The sequence below is a fragment of the Pseudophryne corroboree genome, chromosome 7 (genome assembly GCF_028390025.1).
Source record: "Pseudophryne corroboree isolate aPseCor3 chromosome 7, aPseCor3.hap2, whole genome shotgun sequence".
In the NCBI taxonomy this organism is placed as follows: Eukaryota; Metazoa; Chordata; class Amphibia; order Anura; family Myobatrachidae; genus Pseudophryne; species Pseudophryne corroboree.
In genome coordinates, this window is record NC_086450.1 from 422610171 (window position 1) to 422632352 (window position 22182).

A 22182-nucleotide genomic window follows, 5' to 3' on the forward strand; every position below is an offset into this window, starting at 1 on the left:
GGGGGTCAGTTGGGAGGCTCTGTGCATGCACACAGCGTCTATTCACTGGACTCAGAAGGAGAGGGGGCATGCCAGCAGCTCACAGAGCGCTAGGCATGCCCCCTCAGTGATGAAAACAGGAGCGTGGCTCGCGTTCGCGGGTCCTCCACAAAACCACACCCCTTTTTCTTAGGCCACACCCCTTTATCGGGAACACGCGCGCGTGTGTACCTCTTTTTTAACATGAAAAGTTGTGAGGTATGCTAATGATGTACAGTATGGGTCTGCTGCACTAATGATGTACAGTAGGGGCCTGCTGTACTAATGATGTACAGTAGGGGCCTGCTGTACTAATGATGTACAGTGCGGACCTGCTGTACTAATGATGTACAGTACGGGCCTGCTGTACTAATGATGTACAGTACGGGCCTGCTGTACTAATGATGTACAGTACATGCCTGCTGTACTAATGATGTACAGTACGAGCCTGCTGTACTAATGATGTACAGTAAGTACGGGCCTGCTGTACTTATGATGTACAGTATGGGCCTGCTGTACTAAAGTACAGGCTTGCTGTACTAAAGGTGTACAGTGTGGACCTGCTGTACTAATGATGTACAGTGCGGGCCTGCTGTACTAATGATGTACAGTACAGGCCTGCTGTACTAATGATGTACAGTAGGGGCCTGCTGTACTAATGATGTACAGTACGGGCCTGCTGTACTAATGATGTACAGTGCGGACCTGCTGTACTAATGATGTACAGTAAGTACGGGCCTGCTGTACTTATGATGTACAGTATGTGCCTGCTGTACTAAAGTACAGGCTTGCTGTACTTAAGGTGTACAGTGTGGACCTGCTGTACTAATGATGTACAGTGCGGGCCTGCTGTACTAATGATGTACAGTACAGGCCTGCTGTACTAATGATGTACAGTAGTGGCATGCTGTACTAATGATGTACAGTACGGGCCTCATGTACTAAAGATGTACGGTACAGACGGGCCTGCTGTACTTATGATGTACAGTACGAGCCTGCTGTACTAAAGATGTACAGTACAGACGGGCCTGCTGTACTTATGATGTACAGTACGGGCCTGCTGTACTAATGATGTACAGTACGAGCCTGCTGTACTAAAGATGTACAGTACAGACGGGCCTGCTGTACTTATGATGTACAGTGTGGACCTGCTGTACTAATGATGTACAGTACGGGCCTGCTGTACTAATGATGTGCAGTACAGGCCTGCTGTACTAATGATGTACAGTACGGGCCTGCTTTACTAATGATGTACAGTACGGGCCTGCTGTACTAAAGATGTACAGTACAGACGGGCCTGCTGTACTTATGATGTACAGTACGGGCCTGCTGTACTAATGATGCACAGTACGGGCCTGCTGTACTAATGATGTACAATACGGGCCTGCTGTACTAACGATGTACAGTAATTAGTACAGGGGCCTGCTGTACTAATTATGTACAGTATGGGCCTGCTGTACTAATGATGTACAGTACGGTCTTGCTGTACTAATGATGTACAATACGAGCCTGCTGTACTAAAGATGTACAGTACGAGCCTGCTGTACTAATGATGTACAGTACGAGCCTGCTGTACTAATGATGTACAGTACGGGCCTGCTGTACTTATGATGTACAGTACGGGCCTGCTGTACTAATGATGCACAGTACGGGCCTGCTGTACTAATGATGTACAATACGGGCCTGCGTGCATCTAGTAACATTAATGGGAACGTTACACATTATCTTTTAATTTTTTATGATGGATTTGCATAAATATTTTATGTGTGGCTTCTGTATTAAGTATAGTGAATAAACACTTTATTTATTTATGGGACTTAAAACACTTACAAAATTGCTGCGCATGTAAAAGCTCCATGTGTGAAGCATTGTACGTCATCTGTATGTATGGGGTCAATTTATACAATCTGGCTAACCTACATAAATGATCGGCAATGTTACATTCCTCTCTGTTCAACAACAGCTGTATCATGTACAGTGGCCTGATTCATGTTTGTAAGGAACAGCACAGCCACAAGGAAATGGCTGTGCAATTCTGAGTCACTAACATTCTAATGCAGCAGGGGGCGTCTGTAGGAGATAGACGCGTCCTGTTAGCATTAGCGAGGATCCGAGTGCAGACGCCGTCTCGGATCACCATCGCGGTGGTTTTAGGCACCAGGCAGCCTGCGTAAGCTGAAGCTTATGCAGGCTGGTCGTCAGATCCACACACCCAGGTCCAGTAAGTCTGCATCCGACGACACAGATCCTGGACCTGTCATGTCTTCAAAATGGGAGTGACTCCCTTCCCCCCCTCCATTTTGAAGAACTGTGCCTGGTGCCACCCCAGCTCCGCCCCCCAAACGCCAATCAATCATGCTGCGGCTGACAGGTTGCTGCACCACACAGGTTGAGTGACATTGCAAGACACATAGGAGGCCATGGTCAATGGTGTGACCAATGGTGGCATCTAAAGACGCCCCAATCGGTATTACTGCATGCGTGTACAGATGCTACAAGTGGGTGCCTTAGTCCTTGCAAATTCAGATGCAATGATGTACACCAGGGTAGGAGTTTGTACTGGCATTTGCCTACTGTTGCAGGTGGCAGGGCCATCTTAACGTATAGGCCAGTTGTTCCAAAACTGAGTGCTGTGGCACCCTGGGGTGCCTTGGGACACTTGCAGGGGTGCCTTGGATTGGTGGTCCAGGACCAATTCAAATTATTTATGGTCAATGTAATAGGCAAAACCAGTGCTTCTGGCTGCCAATCATAAAATAGGATTTTAATTACCTACCGGTAAATCCTTTTCTCGTAGTCTGTAGAGGATACTGGGGTCCATTTAGTACCATGGGGTATAGACAGGTCCACTAGGCGCAATGGGCACTTTAAGAATTTGATAGTGTGGGCTGGCTCCTCCCTCTATGCCCCTCCTACCAAACTCAGTCTAGGAAAATGTGCCCGAGGAGACGGACATAGATAAGGATAGTGGTGAGATTCCGAACCAGCACACACAACAAGAGGAAAGCGCCATATTTGAAACAGGAACAGAAACGGCTGCACCAACATTACTTAACCAAGTAACATTGTAGGAAAAACGAAGGACTGGGCGGGCGCCCATTATCCTCTATGGACTACGAGAAAAGGATTTACTGGTAGGTAATTAAAATCCTATTTTCTCTTACGTCCTAGAGGATACTGGGTGCATTTAGTACCATGGGGATGAACCAAAGCTCCCAAACCGGGTGGGAGAGTGCTGACGTTCTTGCAGAACTAACTGACCAAACTGAAGGTCCTCAGAGGCCAAAGTATCGAACTTGTAGAATTTAGCAAACGTGTTTGAACCTGACCAAGTAGCTGCTCGGCAGAGCTGTAAAGCCGAGACATCCCGGGCTGCCGCCCAGGAAGAACCCACCGACCTAGTAGAGTGGGCCTGTACAGATTTTGGACATGGCAAACCTGCCGTGGAATAAGCATGCTGGATAGTAAGTCTGATCCAGCATGCAATTGTCTGTTTGAAGCAGGACACCCAATCTTATTGGGATCATAAAGAACAAACAGTGGGGTAAATTTACTAAGCTCCCGATTTTGACCGAGATGCCGTTTTTTCATCAAAGTGTCATCTCGGGAATTTACTAAACTCAAATCACGGCAGTGATGAGGGCATTCGTAATATTTGGAAGTCCTAGGAAAAAAATCACGAATGAATACACCATCGGTCAAAACGCGGCTGTTTAAGTATGAATCTCGGTCATTTACTAAGAAGTGCAAAGCAAAAAAAAACAAAACACTGCCGTGAAAAATTACAACTCGTAAAAAAGTGCTTAAAAAAAACAGACCTGCTTTTTTTATTCGTGATTGGATAGGCATGCACGGATCCATGAGATCCGCATGTATATCAGTGGGAAGGGGTGGGAAAGTGATTATTTTCTCAAAAAAAATTGCGTGGGGTCCCCCCTCCTAAGCATAACCAGCCTCGGGCTCTTTGAGCCGATCCTGGTTGCAGAAATATGGGGGGGAAAATGACAGGGGTTCCCCCATATTTAAGCAACCAGCATCGGGCTCTGCGCCTGGTCCTGGTTCCAAAAATACGGGGGACAAAAAGAGTAGGGGTCCCCCGTATTTTTAAAACCAGCACCGGGCTCCACTAGCTGGACAGATAATGCCACAGCCGGGGGTCACTTTTATATAGTGCCCTGCGGCCGTGGCATCAAAAATCCAACTAGTCACCCCTGGCCGGGGTACCCTGGGGGAGTGGGGACCCCTTCAATCAAGGGGTCCCCCCCCCAGCCACCCAAGGGCCAGGGGTGAAGCCCGAGGCTGTCCCCCCCCCATCCAATGGGCTGCGGATGGGGGGGCTGATAGCCTTTGTTGTAAATGAAAAGATATTGTTTTTAGTAGCAGTACTACAAGGCCCAGCAAGCCTCCCCCGCATGCTGGTACTTGGAGAACCACAAGTACCAGCATGCGGCGGAAAAACGGGCCCGCTGGTACCTGTAGTACTATTACTAAAAAAATACCCCAAAAAATACAAGACACACACACCGTGAAAGTAAAGATTTATTACATACATGCACACAAACATACATACATACTTACCTTATGTTCACACGAGGGTCTGTCCTCTTCTCCAGTAGAATCCAAGGGGTACCTGTTGAATAAATTCTACTCACCAGATCCCGGGTCCCAGGGTCCTCGGGGCAACCATTTGTAATCCAGGTACTTGAATAAAATAACAAAACGGAGAGCCGAGCCACGCACTGAAAGGGGCCCCATGTTTTCACATGGGACTCCTTTCCCCGAATGCCAGAAACCCACTCTGACTGATGTCTAAGTGGGTTTCTTCAGCCAATCAGGGAGCGCTACGTTGTAGCACCCTCCTGATCGGCTGTGTGCTCCTGTACTGACTGACAGGCGGCACACGGCAGTGTTACAATGTAGCGCCTATGCGCTCCATTGTAACCAATGGTGGGAACTTTCTGCCCTGCGGTTGACCTAAAGTGACGTCACCGCTGAGCAGAAAGTTCCCACCATTGGTTACAATGGAGCGCATAGGCGCTACATTGTAACACTGCCGTGTGCCGCCTGTCATACAGTACAGGAGCACACAGCCGATCAGGAGGGTGCTACAACGTAGCGCTCCATGATTGGCTGAAGAAACCCACTTAGACATCAGTCAGAGTGGGTTTCTGGCATTCGGGGAAAGGGGTCCCATGTGAAAACATGGGGCCCCTTTCAGTGCGTGGCTCGGCTCTCCGTTTTGTTATTTTATTCAAGTACCTGGAATACAAATGGTTGCCCCGAGGACCCTGGGACCCGGGATCTGGTGAGTAGAATTTATTCAACAGGTACCCCTTGGATTCTACTGGAGAAGAGGACAGACCCTCGTGTGAACATAAGGTAAGTATGTATGTATGTTTGTGTGCATGTATGTAATAAATCTTTACTTTCACGGTGTGTGTGTCTTGTATTTTTTGGGGTATTTTTTTAGTAATAGTACTACAGGTACCAGCGGGCCCGTTTTTCCGCCGCATGCTGGTACTTGTGGTTCTCCAAGTACCAGCATGCGGGGGAGGCTTGCTGGACCTTGTAGTACTGCTACTAAAAACAATATCTTTTCATTTACAACAAAGGCTATCAGCCCCCCCATCCGCAGCCCATTGGATGGGGGGGGGGACAGCCTCGGGCTTCACCCCTGGCCCTTGGGTGGCTGGGGGGGGGACCCCTTGATTGAAGGGGTCCCCACTCCCCCAGGGTACCCCGGCCAGGGGTGACTAGTTGGATTTTTGATGCCACGGCCGCAGGGCACTATATAAAAGTGACCCCCGGCTGTGGCATTATCTGTCCAGCTAGTGGAGCCCGGTGCTGGTTTTAAAAATACGGGGGACCCCTACTCTTTTTGTCCCCCGTATTTTTGGAACCAGGACCAGGCGCAGAGCCCGATGCTGGTTGCTTAAATATGGGGGAACCCCTGTCATTTTTCCCCCCATATTTCTGCAACCAGGATCGGCTCAAAGAGCCCGAGGCTGGTTATGCTTAGGAGGGGGGACCCCACGCAATTTTTTTTTTTATTTTACACTGTTTAATTTTTTTTTTTAAAAATGAACCCCAGCACGGATCACACAGATCCGGCCGAGATTCATTGTAAAAAAGTCGGCAGTGTTTTGCTAATCACTGCCGTAAAAAACAGAAAAAAAAAACGAATGCCATCGACATCGGAAAACCCGAAAAGGCTAAATACGGCAGCTTAGTAAATTAGACGTAATCAATTCAAAAAGTTGCAATTTTACACTGTCGATGTCATTCGTGATTGAACTTTGACCTGAAACGGGAAAATACGAATCTTAGTAAATTTACCCCAGTGAGTCCGTTTTCCTGTAACGAGCTGTTCTGTTCACATACACCTTCAAAGCCCTCACAACATCCAAAGACTTTGAAGTAGCAGAAGTGTCGGTGACAACCGGAACCACAATAGGTTGGTTGATGTGAAATGCAGACACCACTTTAGGAAGAAATTGCTGAAGAGTTCTGAGTTCAGCTATGTCCTCATGGAAAATTAAATAGGGACTTTTATGAGACAAAGCCCCCAACTCCGACACACGTCTTGCTGAAGCCAAGGTCAACAGTGTGACGGCCTTCCACGTAAGATATTTTACATACACCTCCTGTAACGGTTCAAACCAGTCCGATTGGAGGAACTGCAGCACCACTTTGAGATCCCAAGGTGCCGTAGTAGGCACAAAGGGAGGTTGGATGTGCAGAACACCTTTCAAGAACGTCTGGACCTCAGGGAGAAAAGGCAATTGTTTCTGAAAGAAAATGGACAAGGTCGAAATCGGGACTTTTAAGGAGCCCAGATGCAGGCCCACATCAACACCTGCCTGCAGAAAAAGCAGGAAACGTCCCAGATGAAATTCCACCGCAGAATAATTTCTGCTCTCACACCAAGAGACGTATTTCTTCCAAATACGATGGTAATGCCTAGACGTTACCCCCTTCCTGGCTTGGATCATAGTTGGGATAACCTTGTTACGGATCCCTCTCCTGGCTAGAATCAGCCGTTCAACTTCCATGCCATCAAACGTAGGTGCGGTAAGTCCTGATAGATGAACGGGCCCTGTTGCAGAAGATCCTCACGAAGAGGTAGAGGCCACGGATCTTTGAAGAGCATCTCCAGAAGGTTCGCGTACCAGGCCCTTCTTGGCCAGTCCGGAGCAATTAGAATTGCTTGAACCTTTTCCCTTTTTATTCTTTTTAGAATTCTTGGGATCAGAGGAAGTGGAGAAAACACGTACACCATCTGATAGACCCATGGAGTCGTCAGGGCGTCTACCGCCACCGCCTATGGGTCTCTCGACCTGGAACAATACCGCTTGAGCCTCTTGCTGAGACGAGAGGCCATCAAGTCGATCTGTGGATATCCCCATAGTCAAGCACCTGAACACTTCCGGGTGAAGTCCTCACTCCCCCGGGTGCAGGTCGTGTCTGCTGAGGAAGTCTGCTTCCCAGTTGTCTACTCCCGGAATGAAGACCGTGTCACGAACCGGTCTCTTACCTCTGCGGGTTCTGGGGTTCATCCGTTGCCAGTGCGGTTGCTCGCGGTGCTGTGCGCCCGTGTGGGGACACGGCGTGATCAATGGCACAGGTAATGCAGAGTCTGGGAACTGTGAGTGCGGGGACCAAATGGCCTAGGCACTGCGGTGTGTCTGCTGTATAGGAGGTGGCCATGTTGGAGACCAAATAGCTAATACAGAGCACTTGTGAAAACACCTGTGGGCAGGTGTAAGCCAATCCCGTGCTTGTGCTACCTTTAAGTAGGCTGGGATTATGTTACTCTGGGCCAGTGCTTTGTTGTATCAAAGCTGTGCTCTAGCTCTGAGCTCTCTCCGTGCATTCCTGTGTGATTCCCGTGGTCCAGATATCGCCTCCGTTCCCAGAGGTCCGTCTGCAGCCTTCACTGCTGAAAGATCCACCGGCTCTCTGCTGTGCTGTCAGTTAATTGCACTCCTATTGGAAATAGTTGGATTCCCAGTGTCCTGCATGAGGTTACCTTGTCAGTCTGCCTATCATTCAAAGTCTGGAGGATTCTGTTTCTCTCAGCTGTTCGTTTGTTCAACTCTGCATTTAACCCATTCATCACCTTGTCTTCTACTACAGTTTCACAGTGATCTCCGGAACCCGCAAGTAACCCAATTCAGTACTTTTATTTGCTATGTTGTCATTACAAGGATAATTCATCACAGTCTCTCAGTTAACTCTCAAAGCTCCATTGCCAATTCTTACAGTTAAGTTTCCATGTCTGCATTAACCAGTTAAACACAATCTGCAGTTCAGCATCAAAGCTTGTTTATATTTGCTATGTTGTCATAACAAGGATAATTCTTCAGTCTCTCAGTTAACTCTCAAAACTCCATTGCAAATCCTTACAGTTATCTCTTCATGTCTGCATTATCCAGTTAATAACATTCTGCAGTTCAGCATCAAAGCTTGTTTATATTTGCTATGTTGTCATAACAAGGATAATTCTTCACAGTCTCTCAGTTAACTCTCAAAACTCCATTGCAAATCCTTACAGTTATCTCTTCATGTCTGCATTATCCAGTTAATAACATTCTGCAGTTCAGCATCAAAGCTTGTTTATATTTGCTATGTTGTCATAACAAGGATAATTCTTCACAGTCTCTCAGTTAACTCTCAAAACTCCATTGCAAATCCTTACAGTTATCTCTTCATGTCTGCATTATCCAGTTAATCATATTCTGCAGTTCAGCATCAAAGCTCGTTTATATTTGGACAATCCAACATTTATTCATCAGCTTGTTTTGCATATGTTTCCATGAACATTTCTTTTATGTATTTTTGAGTTTTCTCTTGCATATTATTCCTGCAATACTTCAGTATAATATGATGATTAACAACTTGTCAGTTAACTCTTTACTGAATTGTTATTTTGAATAAATATATGAATCGGAACTTTCTTCGTCCTCCCTGCTTTCTTCATAGCCCAGCACCTACACCTGTGGTTGGCCCCGGGTTAACGGATTCACAAAAACACCCGGACCTGACAGTAAGCACTGGCCACATGGATCCGTCAAGTGACCAATTCGCAGGAGGCGGTGCTACGTCAGATATCCTTTCCCGTCTGGAAAACCAGGAGTCTATACAGACACAAATAGTGCAGTTTATGCAAACTATGGCAGACCGTTTAGAGACTCTTCATACGGCTATTAAAACGTTCCAAGTCCAGATTCCAACCCCAGATGTCCCAGTTACCACTACAGCTTCTCCTGTGACGCTGCCTACGTCCCGCTTGCAGTTACCCTCTCCGAGTAAGTTTGACGGAACTCCAAAACTTTGCAGAGGATTCCTGAATCAATGCGAGATCCAGTTTGAACTGATGTCTGCCAGTTTCCCATCAGCTCGTTCTAAGGTTGCATATATTATTGCCCTCCTCTCCGGTCAGGCTCTGGAGTGGGCATCACCATTATGGGAGAGAGGTGATCCTATCCTCTCTAATTACAAAGAGTTCGTATCTTCCTTCCGGAGAATCTTTGACGAACCAGGCAGGACCACCTCAGCATCCTTGGAGATTCTCCGTCTAAGTCAAGGTTTACGTCCTGTCAGTCAATATATTATTCAGTTTCGCACGTTGTCTTCAGAGTTAAACTGGAATGAGGAGGCCCTGATCGCCGCGTTTTGGAATGGACTTTCAGAAAGAATCAAGGATGATTTAACTATCCGGGATGTGCCAATTAAACTGGATGAATTGATTTCTCTCTGTAACAAACTTGATCTACGTTACAGGGAGCGATGTTTAGAGAAATCCAGGACAGAGCGATCCAGTCCACGTGATCATCCTAGACCTCGACAAGATTCTTCATCACAGTCTCCAGTAATGACTGAAGAACCTATGCAGATTGGGCACTCTCGCCTCACAGAGGAGGAACGACTTCGTCGTCGACAGGGTAACCTCTGCATGTACTGTGGGTCCTCCGAACATTTAGTTAAATTCTGCAAACTCCAACCGGGAAACTCTCGCCTCCTAGCTTATTCAAGAGAGGTTAAGCTAGGAGTTACTTTAGAATCACGTTCTGGGAAAGAGCCAACCTTGTCTATTCAATTAGAAGTTCCAAGTTCTACAGTGAAAGTTTCAGCCCTCCTAGATTCCGGGGCAGCCAAGAACTTCATCTCCTCAGCCTTTGTCATACGGTCTAAAGTTCAAACCATGCCCCTGGAAGCAGCAGTTGCTGTTACAGCAGTGGATGGAAGTCGAATTCCAGATGGTATAATTACTCATCGAACCGTATGTCTCAAGATGAAAGTTGGTGAGCTCCATTCCGAATACCTCTCCTTCTACGTGATTCCCAAAGCCTCTCAAGATGTGATACTTGGTTTACCTTGGCTGCAGAAACATAATCCTCAACTTAATTGGCAAACCATGGAAGTCCTTTCATGGGGTAAATCTTGTACCAAGGACTGTGTAGCTACAATTGTACCTCTTCGGTCAATTAGCCTTTCCGATCTACCTCCGGCGTATCAATCCCTTGCGGATGTTTCCAGTAAGCAAGCAGCAGACTCTCTACCTCCTCATCGTGAATGGGACTGCCCAGTCGTCCTGGTTCCGGGCCAGACCCCTCCTAGGGGACAAATTCATCCGCTATCCATCCCAGAGACGCGAGCTATCCGGGATTGGTCCACTCCTACAACTCTCAAGGGGATTCAGCGATTTCTTGGCTTTGCTAATTTCTATAGGAGATTCATTAAGAATTATTCTACGTTAGCTGCTCCTATCACAGCCCTAACTCGCAAGGGAGCAAATCTTACGAACTGGTCTTCTGAAGCAATCAAAGCCTTCTCTGATTTAAAGCAAGCCTTTGTGTCAGCCCCCATTCTTCGACAGCCTGATTTGAATCGTCCCTTTCTACTAGAGGTGCATGCATCTACAGAAGCAGTAGGAGCTGTGTTGTCACAAGTCTTTGAAGATAAAAAGGTCCATCCCTGCGGATATTTCTCCCGTAAGTTCCTCCCGGCAGAACGTAATTATGCAATCGGTGAGCAAGAGTTACTTGCCATCAAGTTGGCATTTGAGGAGTGGAGATACCTTCTAGAAGGAGCACAACATCGCATTACAGTTTATACTGATCATAAGAATCTTCTGTATCTGCAGTCAGCTCAGTGTTTGAATCCACGACAAGCTCGATGGGCGCTTTTCTTCTCACGATTTGATTTCAAACTCACCTATCGTCCAGGGTCTCAGAACAAAAAGGCAGATGCCCTTTCCCGGTCCTTTGCTTCTTCTGAATTAAATGATGCTACCACGAATCAAGCCATTGTGAATCCTACGTCCTTCTTAATGACTCGAACCTCTCCAGTTCCTCCGCCTGGCAAGACCTTTGTCGCCACAAGTCTTCGAAAACGGCTGCTTACCTGGGCTCACTCCTCTTCCTTCATGGGTCATCCTGGGGTTCTAAAGACTCTCAAATTTATTCAACAGTCTTATTGGTGGCCACGTCTCAAAGCCGATGTCCAAGAGTTTATAGCAGCATGTCCTAAATGTGCCCAACATAAGAGTCCAAGAAGTTCTCCACCAGAGTTTCATCCATTGCCAGCCCTAGAGGTTCCAGCAGCAGATCAAGAGCTTCAACGTCTATCTAGCATCTGGAGTTGTGTACGTAAGTCCTTGGTCAAAACTTCCACTCGTTATAAATCTTTTGCAGATAGAAAACGTAAAGCTGTACCGAGTTACAAAGTGGGAGACCAAGTTTGGATTTCTACGCGCAATCTCAAGTTCAAAGTTCCTTCTAAGAAATTTGCTCCCAAGTTTATTGGTCCATTTCCCATTGTTAAGGTACTCAACCCTGTGTCATACAAAGTCAAGTTGCCACCGTCTTTGAGAATTCCTAACGCCTTTCATACATCTTTACTGAAGCCTTTGATTCTCAATAAGTTCCGTACTACCCAGTCCAAATCTCCTAAAGTTCACTCTTTGCAGAATGAGGAATTTGAAGTTAAAGAGATTGTGGACTCACGTTCCCGATATGGACGTTTACAGTTTCTGGTCGACTGGAAGGGTTACGGTCCAGAGGAAAGATCCTGGGTTTTCTCTGAAGATGTTCATGCTCCAAGACTGGTACAGAAATACTTCTCCAAAAATCCTGATAAGGTTCAAAGGTGTTCGGAGACCACCCTTAGAGGAGGGGGTACTGTCACGAACCGGTCTCTTACCTCTGCGGGTTCTGGGGTTCATCCGTTGCCAGTGCGGTTGCTCGCGGTGCTGTGCGCCCGTGTGGGGACACGGCGTGATCAATGGCACAGGTAATGCAGAGTCTGGGAACTGTGAGTGCGGGGACCAAATGGCCTAGGCACTGCGGTGTGTCTGCTGTATAGGAGGTGGCCATGTTGGAGACCAAATAGCTAATACAGAGCACTTGTGAAAACACCTGTGGGCAGGTGTAAGCCAATCCCGTGCTTGTGCTGCCTTTAAGTAGGCTGGGATTATGTTACTCTGGGCCAGTGCTTTGTTGTATCAAAGCTGTGCTCTAGCTCTGAGCTCTCTCCGTGCATTCCTGTGTTCCAGATATCGCCTCCGTTCCCAGAGGTCCGTCTGCAGCCTTCACTGCTGAAAGATCCACCGGCTCTCTGCTGTGCTGTCAGTTAATTGCACTCCTATTGGAAATAGTTGGATTCCCAGTGTCCTGCATGAGGTTACCTTGTCAGTCTGCCTATCATTCAAAGTCTGGAGGATTCTGTTTCTCTCAGCTGTTCGTTTGTTCAACTCTGCATTTAACCCATTCATCACCTTGTCTTCTACTACAGTTTCACAGTGATCTCCGGAACCCGCAAGTAACCCAATTCAGTACTTTTATTTGCTATGTTGTCATTACAAGGATAATTCATCACAGTCTCTCAGTTAACTCTCAAAGCTCCATTGCCAATTCTTACAGTTAATTTTCCATGTCTGCATTAACCAGTTAAACACAATCTGCAGTTCAGCATCAAAGCTTGTTTATATTTGCTATGTTGTCATAACAAGGATAATTCTTCAGTCTCTCAGTTAACTCTCAAAACTCCATTGCAAATCCTTACAGTTATCTCTTCATGTCTGCATTATCCAGTTAATAACATTCTGCAGTTCAGCATCAAAGCTTGTTTATATTTGCTATGTTGTCATAACAAGGATAATTCTTCACAGTCTCTCAGTTAACTCTCAAAACTCCATTGCAAATCCTTACAGTTATCTCTTCATGTCTGCATTATCCAGTTAATCATATTCTGCAGTTCAGCATCAAAGCTCGTTTATATTTGGACAATCCAACATTTATTCATCAGCTTGTTTTGCATATGTTTCCATGAACATTTCTTTTATGTATTTTTGAGTTTTCTCTTGCATATTATTCCTGCAATACTTCAGTATAATATGATGATTAACAACTTGTCAGTTAACTCTTTACTGAATTGTTATTTTGAATAAATATATGAATCGGAACTTTCTTCGTCCTCCCTGCTTTCTTCATAGCCCAGCACCTACACCTGTGGTTGGCCCAGGGTTAACGGATTCACAAAAACACCCGGACCTGACAGACCGCTGACAACACCACATCGTTTCTTTCTGCCCAGAGGAGAATTCTGGACACCTCTGACATACAGTAGCTGCTCTGCTCTTCGTTCCCCCCTGTCGGTTTATGTACGTCAATGCCGTAACATGTCCGACTGGACCTGAATGGCCCGATCTTGAAGAAGATGTGAGGCCTGCAGAAGGGTGTTGTATATGGCCCTGACTTCCATAATGTGGATTGGAAGAACGACTTCCTGATTTGACCATCTTCCTTGAAACTGCACCCCCTGAGTGACTGCTCCCCAACCTCTGAGGCTTGCATCTGTGGTTAACAGAATCCAGTTCTGAATTCCGAACCTCCGACGAGGTGAGAAGTCTGTAGCCACCACAAAAGGGAGATCCTGGCTTTTGGCGACAGATGGATCCTCTGGTGCATATGAAGATGCGATCCGGATCATTTGTCCAACAGATCGAGCTGGAAGGGTCTGGCGTGAAACCTTCCGTATTGAAGAGCCTCATAAGAGGCCACCATTTTCTCCAGAAAGGGAATTCACAGACACCCGGGTTGGCTTCAGGACGTCCCGAACCATCGACTGAATCACCAATGCCTTCTCCAATGTAAGGAACACTTTCTGCGACTCCGTGTCCAGTATCATTCCCAGGAATGGGAGCCTCCTTGTTGGCTCTAGGTGAGATTTCGGAAGGTTCAGAATCCACCCGTGATCCTGGAGGAGTTTGGTTGAGAGACCAATGCTGTCCAGCAACCTTTCCCTGGACGGTGCTATTATCAGGAGATCGTCCAGGTACGGAATTATGTTCACTCCCTGTTTGCAGAGTAGAAACATCATCTCTGCCATCATCTTGGTGGACACCCTCATTGCCGTGGAGAGACCAAAAGGCAGGGCCTGGAACTGGTAGTGACAGCCCTGTAGTGCAAACCGTAGATAAGCCTGATGAGGTGCCCAGATCAGAATGTGAAGGTACGCATCCTTGATATCCAGAGACAATAGGAATTCCCCTTCCTCCAGACCTGAGATGACCGCTCTCAGAGACTCCATCTTGAATTTGAACACCCGTAAGTACGGGTTCAAAGACTTGAGGTTCAGAATGAGTCTTACTGAACCGTCTTGTTTCGGTACTACGAACAAGTTGGAATAGTACCCCTTGTTGAACAGATGAGGTGGAACTGGAACAATGACCCGAGTCTACACCAGTTTTTGGATGGCATACTGTAAAGTTATACTTGCCTCTTGTGAAACTGGCAAGCCTGATTTGAAGAATCTGTGAGGTGGGAGCTCTTGGAACTCCAGTCTGTAGCCCTGGGACGTAAGATCTGTGACACAGGGATCCTGGCACGAACTTGAACAGATCTGACTGAAGAATTGTAGTCGGGCTCCCACCTGACAGTCTTCCAGGCATTGCGGTCCACCGTCATGCTGAAGTCTTTGAGGAAGCAGAGCCTGAGCTCTGTTCCTGAATACCTGCAATTGCTGGTTTGCGTGGTTTACCTCTAGTGCCGCTGGAGGACGTAGAAGCACCTCTGGATTTGCCCTTGAACTTGCTAGTCCAAAAGGACTGTAACTTAGAAGCTGAATAAGTCTTCTTGGTTGAGGGGGGGGGATGTGGACGGAAGATACGTAGACTTACCTGCAGTAGCTTTGTCTAGTTCATCTCCAAACAAGGCCTCTCCTGTGAATGGTAGGCCTTCCACGCCTTTCATGGAGTCCACGTCAGCAGTCCACTGGCGTAGCCACGAGCCCCTGCTTGCCGACACTGCCATAGTGGTGGTGCATGCGTTAAGCGAGCCTATCTCTTTTATAGCTTCCACCATAAAGTTCGCAGAGTCCTGTATATGCTGCAGGAGTAAAACAACATCCCCTCTAGACAAGGAATCTAATACCTCAATTAGGTTACCTGACCATTTTGCAATGGCTTTTGTGATCCACGCACATGCATTAGTGGGTCTTTGGGCCACCCCAGCAGCTGTGTACAATGATTTGAGTGTAGTCTCAATTTTATGATCAGCTGTGTCTTTTAGGGAGGCTGCACCAGGAACAGGCAATACAATTTTTCGTGACAGCCTAAAGACTGATGCGTCCACTATCCGTGGATTTTCCCATTTTTTTCTATCCTCCAGAGGAAAGGGAAGAGATGAGAGAAACCAATTAGGGATCTGAAATTTTTTATCAGGATTAACCCACGGTTCTTCAAACAGGGTATTCAATTCCTTTGACACAGGAAAAGTGATAAAGGACTTCATTTTTACATTAAAATAAGAATCCTCAAACTCCTCTGACACCTTATCAGGAATATGCAAAACATCTCTGATAGCTTCTATAAGAGCCTCTATTCCCTGTGACAGAGTCGCACCCCCCCCCCCTCCCTCCAAGTCTACCTCACCCTTCTCCAAGTCTGACCCTTCAGCATCAGAGTCAGACTGCAGTATATGGGCCAGAGATCGCTTTTGCGGACAAATGGGAGGGGATTGAGACGCTGTTTTGGGGACTGAGTCTCTGCTCCTAAGATCATCCACAGTCTTTTTTAAGTATTGCGTCTCTTTCTCATTGCGGGACAATTTTGTAGAAAGAGTTGAGATCATTCCCTTAAGAGAATTAACCCATTCCGGTTCAGCCCCGCTAGCCTGTGAACCCTGAGTACCCAGTAGTGAGCCCCCTGGTGAAGAGGAACACTCTGCTGTACAAGAAACACACTCTTTGCCTGACATAATGTAAATGTGACAGCACACACAAACACACACAGGAAAAGGTTAAGCACAATTAACCCACAAAGAGCCCTTCAGGGAGACACAGAGATGTTTGGAGCCAGCCCCAACCGCGCCCTTACCGCTAAGGCCAAGCTTAGCCGGGTCGCAGACTAAGTACCCTGATAGGGGACTTAGTACACTAGTAATCGCTCCCCCCTGCTATGACCCCCTGGTACCGCTGAGGTAATTTGGAGTCACACTGGAGGAGCTGCGTTTCCCTGTCAGTCAGCGTCTGTGTCCACTGCAGAGGGAAAATGGCACTGGGGAGCTGCTGTATCCTCTCATAGTGAAGCCCCCCCCCCCCCCCCCCCCTTCAATGGCGCGCGGTCTTCCCTGCTTTTTTATACTGGCTGAGGAATTTGATGCTTAAAATGGACAGAAAACATTTTAAGGCTGTGTAGCCAGTATGGGTACCGTGTACAGTGTACTGAGATGCAGTTGTGTACTGTGTCTGGAAACGCATTCCGCCCCGTTTAGAAGCCGTGCGTCTCCGTACACTTGTGCCGCCATAATGACGCCGGCTCAGTACTCACCACTCTTCATTCTTCTGGCTCTGTTAGGGGTGGCGGCGTGCTGCGGGAATGTACGTGGTGGGGCTTGCGAATAGTTCCCTCAGGAGCTCAGTGTCCTGTCAGCGGGGAATGAAACCATTAACCCTTCAAGAGGTTGGGCCGTCCCGACCCCAAGTCCCACGAAGCAGGCAGGCTGGTGCCATCCAGCCCTGCCTGAAAATAACAAACATATAAAATAAATGCAGAAAACTCTTCAGGAGCTTCCTTCAGCGTGACTGGCTCCTCCGGGCACATTTTCTAAACTGAGTCTGGTAGGAGAGGCATAGAGGGAGGAGCCAGCCCACACTATCAAATTCTAAAAGTGCCCATGGCTCCTAGTGGACCCGTCTATACCCCATGGTACTAAATGGACCCCAGTATCCTCTAGGACGTAAGAGAAAATATGTGTACAAACAGAAGCAAATCCTGTCCCTCACCACATAACTGAACCTAAGGATGACATATAAATAGTGGGGTAGATGCATGCAGTGGTGATTGGGGAGAAGTGGTAATAGCACACGGCATGTGCCCTGATACCGCTTTCCCCCCATGTATTACAGCGGCGGTGAGTGCAAGGTGACAGGGGTGCATACCTGTCATTATTGGTGCTGCTATCTTTTAGATAGCACACTGATATGCAGGGCAATGTAAGAATGGTCTGTGGTACTGACCGTCCTGACACCTGCTGCTATCCATTTCGACAGCTGCAGGTGTCATTACCATACACCACAGCGTTGTCCCTGGCTGTGGTGGGTGCCGGCTCCGGGCTGCGCGTGAGATCTTGCGATGCTAACGAGATCTTGCACATGCCCATTTGAGCAAGACGGGGCAGGGAGACACAGCTCATCAGCACTAAGCTCAGGTAAGGATCGTCGGAGGGGGGAGTTTTCACTCCCCCACTTCAGCAGACAAGATGGCAGTAGTGAGGCCTAGGGGTGCCGTAAAAAAATTCTGATACTCTAGGGCGCAGTGATTCAAAAAGATTGGGATCCACTTGTATAGGCACACTGTGCAGCTGCCCGGGGCCCCACAATTCTAGGGGTCTCCGAGCAGGGGTGGGTGGTGGTCTCAGAAACAGAGCAGCAAGGCAGCATTCTTTTCCTGCCTTACAGCCTGCAGCCAGACAGTGAATGGCTGTCAACATGCTAATTGGTGGATGACTGGAGCTATCCACCAATCAGAGTGCTGACAGCCATTCACTGTATGGAAGCATTTGGAAAGACAGCGCAGGGCCGCAGGAGGGGTATATTATGATTTTTATTAGTGGGTGGGTAGGGGCCCCAGTGCATTGCATTGCCCAGGGCCAAGAATACTGTAAAGACGCCCTGGCAGGCGGGTGGCCTCCAATAGACGCTGCAGCATGCGACTTACTGTTCTTGCTTTACAGTACTTTTTCGCTTTTTTTATTATTATTTTTATTCTTTATTGAAAAAAATATACTCCTACTCAAACCCATTACCACAATAGTGCATAGATAATATTATTTATTTTTAATTGTTTAAAAGTTTTGATAATACTTTCACCACTGCCTTAATACCAGGAACCACAATGGTATCTTTTTTATGTGCAATAAATTAAGAAAATGAACAAATGTGACACTGACAAAAAAAAAAGACAAATTGCCCAGTGCTTTATTACTATTACCTTTGTGGGCATCCATTATCCGTATATACAGTACATCATACCTCTCAACTCTGTGATGATCTGCGGCAAGGACTGCCACGTCGGAGGCGTGTCCGCGTCCAAAAAGGGGATGGGGCTTCATCAGAAGGGGTGTGGCCTTGACGGACGACACCCGTTTTCTGTCATTTTGGGGGAGTGCCCAGCCCCGCCTCACTCCCTGCACTGTTTAGATGCCGGCATCTAATTCAGTGATCACCGGCGGCTTTGCAGTGCAGAGCAGCGGTGATCACGGGATCTCCCAACTGACCCCTTCCCCCCCCCCCCCCCCCGCCCGTGGGATACTGCAACCCGCGGGAGGGGCAGCGGGACAGTGTCCGAATAGCGGGACTGTCTTGCTGAAATCGGGACAGTTTTGTCAAAACACAAAGAAAACCCTTTAGCACCACTGACTTTGTGGGTTATTCAGAGTTGCTAGTAAATCAAAAAAGTTAGCAGTTGGGCAAAACCATGTTACACTGCAGGTGGGGCAGATGTAACACATGCAGAGAGTTAGATTTGGGTGGGGTGTGTTCAAACTGAAATCTAAATTGTAGTGTAAAAATAAAGCAGCCAGTATTTACCCTGCACAGTAACAATATAACCCACCCAAATCTAACTCTCATGTTACATCTGCCCCACCTGCACTGCAACACGGTTTTGCCCAGAAGCTAACTTTTTTGGTTTGCTAACAGCTCTGAATGGGTGGTCTACAGTATGCCGACTGACGGGATCCCGGCGCACAGTATACCGGCGCCGGGATCCCGACAGCCGGCATACCGACACTTATTCTCCCTCGTGGGGGTCCACGACCCCCCTGGAGGGAGAATAAAATAGTGTGCCGCGCATAGCGCGCCACCGTGCCCGTAGCGTGGCGAGCGCAGCGAGCCCGCAAGGGGCTCATTTGCGCTTGCCACACTGTCGGTAAGCCGGCGGTCGGGCTCCCGGCGCCGGTATGCTGGTCGCCGGGAGTCCGACCGCCGGCATATCGTAGTGAACCCCTCTGAATAATCCCCTTTGTCAGAGCTTTCTGCTCATGCACTATCACCCCTGTACACAGGAAACCAAACTAGGAGAAGGATAAAGATTCATTGTCAAAACTACAAATAAGAGTTTCTGGCGCCAACTTTCAAGGTTCTCTGCTGTTAATACCAACCTGAGCTGTTCCCTGGCCTGCATCACCACGAAATCCCACGTGTGGTTAATTCGCTTGTGTAGCTGATTATAATTATCCTGTTACAAATACAGTACAAAGAACAACAAAGTAAAAGACATTTCTCAGGCTTGTAGAGCAGCTGGAAGGTACAATATGTGACACACGCAGACGTGAATGTTATTGTGAAAGCATAGAAGAGAACGCGCTGGTTATTAATGGTGCTGTGCGGAGGAGTCACACAGCTTCATCCAGTCAGCTGCACTGCATTATATGTATGTTCACCCTTCTCCAGGACTCTACACCAAGAAAACAGCCATTGCAGTGCCTGAGCAGGTGAGCGCACTGCAGCTACTGACATCAGCCCTCTATGGGCTAGGTCAGGGAGTTTTATAGGTACAGAGAAGAAGAAAGGAGAACAGGATACCCTGAAAGGCACACTCACACCTGGAAGAGGTCAAACTCAAACAACCTAAAATGAGCTTAGGTAGGCCTTGGTGGTTGATGCATTAAGCAGTGAAAAGAGTTAAGAAGTGGGTGGGTGGAGAAGGTGCCCATAGCAACCACTCACAACTTCTTCAAGGGTAAACCTTCCAGTGTTGGACTGGGGCCTGAAGGGCCCACTGAGTGGAATGCAGTATCATGGGCCAGTATGTAGAGGGGTTTGGCCAGTCTCCAGAGAGGGTGAGATATCTCCCCCTCCCAAAGAAGCCCAATTACACTTCATCTTCAGGCAGAACAAACGAGCATTTCTCTAACCTTGAATTATACCAAATAAAGGGAGGAATTCAATTGTTTGAAAAGTCGGTTGGGTGTCTGTTTTTTCCTGCCTATTAGATAGGAAAAAGCAGACGCCCAACTGACTTTTCAAACAATTGAATACCCTCCAAAGACCAGATTTTATGATATTTGTGAGGGGCTTTTCTGCTGTCATACTTGGTGGTTGATGTATGAAGCAGTGAAAAGAGTGGAGAAGTGGGAGGGTAAAGTTGCCCATAGCAATCAATCACAACTTCTCCACTTCTCCACTTGTCCACCTGTCCACTCTGCTTGATACATGAACTCCAGTTGCTTTATGATGGCATTTACAATAAAACCTCTTTCAGACTTACAGAGCTGGGTCGCACACAGGAATTTGTATAAGGGTGCCTTCCGGGTGTGACCTGGTTTGAGATCCCTTTCAGACTTGCGGCCTGACCCGGCATATTGCCGGGTAGGTGACGTCACTACCGACGAGACAGGAGGCAACACTTGGAGATGATCATCTCCAAGCGAAGCCTCCTCCTATGCAGAGAACCGGTGCCTGGTCACCGGCTTACCCATTCACTTTGCACACATCCTGGGTCAATTTCGGCTTCACCCCAAGTTGCGATCTGGGTTGAAATGCCGGGACGCTCAACCCAGGATATTGCTTTAGAACCCTTTCATACTAAGCAAAATCCCAATATAAGTTTCCCTTTCATCACATCTGAGAGGGTCCTCCTCCAACCACAACTTTGCTAAGGTAGTTAAATGAAAAATATAGCAATACATATATTTAATATAGGTGTGCCATAAAGTGACATCATGCAGAGCAAACTGGCGAGGTACTTCAGATGCGTTCCCACACCTGCACCCAAAACCTATGTACTTCTATACAATCCAACAGCATGTGCCAAAAGGTACAACCAGCATCTAGGACTGGTAGAATCCACATTCAATAGTGATTATTCACCTTCTCATACTCAACCAGTTCTCCTTGCTTTCTGATATTTTTCTTTGCCAGATAAATAGCTAAAAATTGAGAGAGAGAAAAAAAATAGAAGAAAAACAAGTTATTTTTGGAGAAACATTGGCAGATGGGAGTTGTGTGCTGGGAGTTTTAAGATTTCTCTGATTAATTTGTAATTTACCAAATAACCTTGCTATAGTGGGGTGTGGCCAATCTCCACCTGGCATGTTCTTATCCGATGCTTGACATGCCAAAGGTGGGGACGACGATGATACATATTTTCCCCCTAAGCTGGTGTCTCTGGACCTTGTGAATTAACCACAATCTTGTGACTTACACACAATCAGAGCGGCCAGGCATCATTCTGCTTTATTTATTTATTTATTCCTGAATGGGAGTGTAGGGGCTCCAGTACATTGCTCTGCCCAGGTCCTACAATGTTAATAAGAAGGCCCTGATCTCTGTCACCCATGGCAGCCTTCCGTGACCTAGTGTACTGTATATCAATTCCCCAATGAAACTGTGAGAAGATCAGAATGGTCATATACAGGGATAACAGAAGGGTCATATGGGGTCATTCCAACCCGATCGCTCGCTGCAGTTTATCGCAGCGCAGAAATCGGGTTGGAACTGCGCATGCGCCGGTGCCGCAGTGCGCCGGCGCATGCCAGATGGTCGAAGGCCGTCATTGCGATTGCCTCTGCCTGATTGACAGGTAGAGGCGGTCGCTGGGCTGGAGGGGGCTGGACGGCGGCGTTAAGCCGCCATTTAGGGGGCACGGTCCGGCCAACG

General features: G+C 47.4%; 1 protein-coding gene across 3 annotated transcripts in view; it reads right to left on the minus strand.

Moving 5' to 3' along the window:
- RGS11 (regulator of G protein signaling 11) overlaps positions 1-22182 on the minus strand; it is a 350999-nt gene that overhangs the window by 109015 nt on the left and 219802 nt on the right. For all 3 annotated transcript variants that reach the window (XM_063934814.1, XM_063934815.1, XM_063934816.1), the window contains exons 6-7: positions 21394-21452; positions 19683-19759 (exon numbers count right to left, since the gene is read on the minus strand). In XM_063934814.1, the coding sequence (XP_063790884.1) occupies positions 19683-19759; positions 21394-21452 (136 nt within the window). The remainder of the gene's footprint in view (positions 1-19682; positions 19760-21393; positions 21453-22182) is intronic.